General features: G+C 35.2%; 1 protein-coding gene across 1 annotated transcript in view; it reads left to right on the top strand.

The window, feature by feature from the left end:
- The first annotated feature begins 752 nt into the window (after nt 1-752).
- LOC102850942 (epithelial chloride channel protein-like) overlaps nt 753-3466 on the top strand; it is a 112822-nt gene continuing 110108 nt past the window's right edge. The window contains exon 1 of the mRNA XM_006898233.1: nt 753-911. Within this exon, the coding sequence (XP_006898295.1) occupies nt 753-911 (159 nt within the window). The remainder of the gene's footprint in view (nt 912-3466) is intronic.

Here is a 3466-nt window from a genome sequence, read left to right as displayed (position 1 = left end):
AAAAAGTCAAATAATAATAATACTGTTAAATAACTAAGACAAGGCATAGGTTTAGACTCCAGAATCCAGGTCATAGTGCTCTGCAAACAATTATTTGAAGGCAAGGAACAGAAGCATATTTGTGCTTAAAAAAAAAATCTTAATTGAAGCATATTGAAGTTTCAAGTAACAGCAGATCTTGAAGGAACTAATATATTTGAAAGTTGAAACACACCAGTAGTTCTCACAGAAAGTAGTCATGAAACCCATTTTCCTCTTGACTCACCAGTGCCCCTGGCATATCTGGTTTTATCTCCCCTATCTAAAGAGAGAACATAAGCACCTCATTAACCTCCACTCTCACTTCAGGTTCTTTTAAATAGCCTTTCTCTTCTTTTTCCCCAGTTCTTTTATCTTCAGTTCCTCACCCTCCTTCACTGCTTTTCTACATACAGGACATACACGGTGATGACAATGCCAACTATAACCAGGACATGATGAGACTACAAAAACAGTCTGGAAGGCATGAAATTCAATGAATAATTAATCTTTCAGCTGCTATAGAAAGTATGGTAAATGTGTTCAGGAAGATTCCTATTGTTACTTAACTAAATTTTTAGAATAAGTAAGATAAGGCAGTGTATTGTGATTATTTTAATACTCTTATATATGTATGCAAATATTTATATGTGGATTCAAACTTCTGAGTTGAGTGTACACATAAATATTTTCCTTATATTATTTTTTAAAGGTTGATTGTAACACATGCAAAAATGATGTTCAGTCTGAACATTATTCTGTGTCTAGCCTTTCAACTCTTTCTTGGAGTGAACAACTCAATGGTAACTTTAAACAACAATGGGTATGATGGCATTGTCATTGCAATTAATCCCAGTGTTCCAGAAGATAACAGACTCATTCAAAGCATAAAGGTAAGAGATAATGTTATATACCTACTTTTATTTCATACTACCTAGTGGAGGGACAGTGCAGGAGAGGAAAACCCCAGATGAGATGGATTGATAGAGTTATTGGGACAATGGGGATAGGTGTGTCAAAATCAGTGAGACTGGCTCAGGACAAGGCAGCTTCAGAGCTGCTGTACATAGGGTCACTATGAGTTGTAGGTGACTCGACAGCACATAATAACAACAACAGGGAGCTCTGATGGCTTAGTGACAAGAAACTAAACGGCAATCCTAAAGTCACACAGTCCAAGGCCACCAGCTGCTCCATGAGCAAGTAACTGGCTCTGAAAACCACAGAGGGCCAGCCATAAGTAGGTTCTGACTTTATGGTAAACAACACACACACACACACACACACACACACACACACCATCTAGGCATGTACAGAAAGCTCTGGTAGCTTAATGGTAAAGAGTTGTGTTGCTAATCCAAAGGAACATGGTTCGAATCCACCAGTTGCTCTGTGGGAGAAGGAAGGGTAATCTCAATCCATGGGACTTACTGTCTCTGAAAACCCACTAGAGGGTCATCTATGAGTCAGTGAAGACTCAATGGTACATAACAACAACAGCAATCATATGGGTGTACTTGAACTTAAGTTTGACAGCATTCATCATTTATGTAGTCTTTGAACAGTCATGATCAATATCTACTTAAGTGTGCCTTTATTATATTTATTACATTAATAGTATTATTCAGTTTTCTAATAAGTTATTAAGCTATTAATATTTTTGACTGATTAAGCTGCAGTTAACCTTTGTTAACTGGTTAACCTTAGTTAATTGGTTAACCTCAGAGACCATGAAGGATTATTTTCAAAGTTTATCTTTTAAAATTTATAAAGTTTTTTTAAAACATCATTTAAAAATTGCTTTTATAAAGTTTAAATAGCTAATATACATTTAAGGCCTTGATATTAACTATCTTCAATAGTAGTTTTTCCTCAGTTTTTTTATATTCATTAATTTCTGGGAAACTTCAAAATCATATATCTAGTCTTAAAGAAAATCTTACATATTTTTAAAGTTTATTTTTTTCCCAAATTTTATTTGCATAAATCTGAATAATAAAAACACTTTTTAGAGTCCTTTCATAATCTTCTTTAATATCCCCTGTAAAAACCCCTGCTATCAAGCTCAATCATAGTGAACCTCTATCAAATTTCCCAGGATGTAAATATTTGTGAGGAGACTGACCATCTTTCTCCCTCAGAGTAGATGGTCATTTGAAACTCAGAATTATTGGTTAACAGCCTCAACATACTATGCACTATGCCATCAGACCTCTTTGACCTTCCATATAGCACTATAATGTGCAAAGCAAGCATTAAAGTATTTATTAGTTGAGTGAAGGAAGGTAAGTGATTTATGTAGTCATAGTTGTTCTTCTCATAGCTACTTTGTAAGTTTGTGACCTATAGGAACATATTCTAAAGTAGAACAGAGTAGAATATGTTCCTACTGAACATAATAGAATATATTCTTACTGAACATATTCTAGTTGAAAGGCTAGACACAGAATAATGTCCAGATTGAACATAATTTTTGTACGTGGTTCAATCAAGCTTTAGCAATGATATAAGGAGAGTATTTCTGAGTACCCCCTCAGAAATTTGAATTCCTATAAAAATATTTGCATACATACAATGTTTTTGTTTTGTGTTGTTGTTGATTGCCTTCAAGTCAAGCACCACTCACAGCAACCCCATGAACGAAAGGTCTGAAGCCCCTCTACAACCATCAACATTTATCAAAGTTCATAGAGTTTCCGGAGGCATGTTGTTTAGGAAGTTGATGCCCTCCTGCATATCACAATCCATCTATGAACAAATAAAAAGAAATCTAGCCCCTTTTTTCTTCCAATTAGTACCATGCATTTACCAAAATATAAAACTGTTAGATTATATATGTAACGTGCCATCACAGGCTTTTAATCTTAATTACTTTCATATTTCACCTGACATGCTCACCTTTATCTCCAACCCATTATGCAGAATGTGGGTCTGAACTGGTACAAAAATTGTTGATTTTTTAACATATAATAATGAAGAGATGGAACCAAGAAAATTCATTAGTCACTACCAGCTATCAAAAGCTTTTAGAGTTTCCCAGATAATAGTCTCCTACTTGGAGATGCTGATTTTTTTGTTTTAATTTTTTAATGCACTCAAGAAATTATCCTGTGGTCTGATACTGTGTTAATCCAGGACTCGCAACTTCTATAAAGTTCACTTCTTTTTAAATTTCCTTTTCCTTGCTATTCACTCATTTGCTAGCTCATTACAGTCGTTCTTCCTTATTGATACAGAGTATCAGGCTCAGGTGATATAAAGATGGAATTATGCAAAACTCCCTCATTGGTACACAATCCACCCCGCACCTCCCCAAACCCCACCCCAAACCCCCAAATACAATCCACTCTGCAACCCTCATTGCATACTCCTACGATAAAAATAATGCCCTAAAATATAATACTTTTAGACTATTCTCTCCCCCATAGACTTCAATGCCGCAAATGGG

Source organism: Elephantulus edwardii, unplaced genomic scaffold (assembly GCF_000299155.1).
Source record: "Elephantulus edwardii isolate Elephantulus edwardi_28Jun2011 unplaced genomic scaffold, EleEdw1.0 scaffold00224, whole genome shotgun sequence".
Classification (NCBI taxonomy): Eukaryota; Metazoa; Chordata; class Mammalia; order Macroscelidea; family Macroscelididae; genus Elephantulus; species Elephantulus edwardii.
Note: the sequence above shows the minus strand (reverse complement) of the source record. Positions and strands in the feature narration are given on the sequence as shown.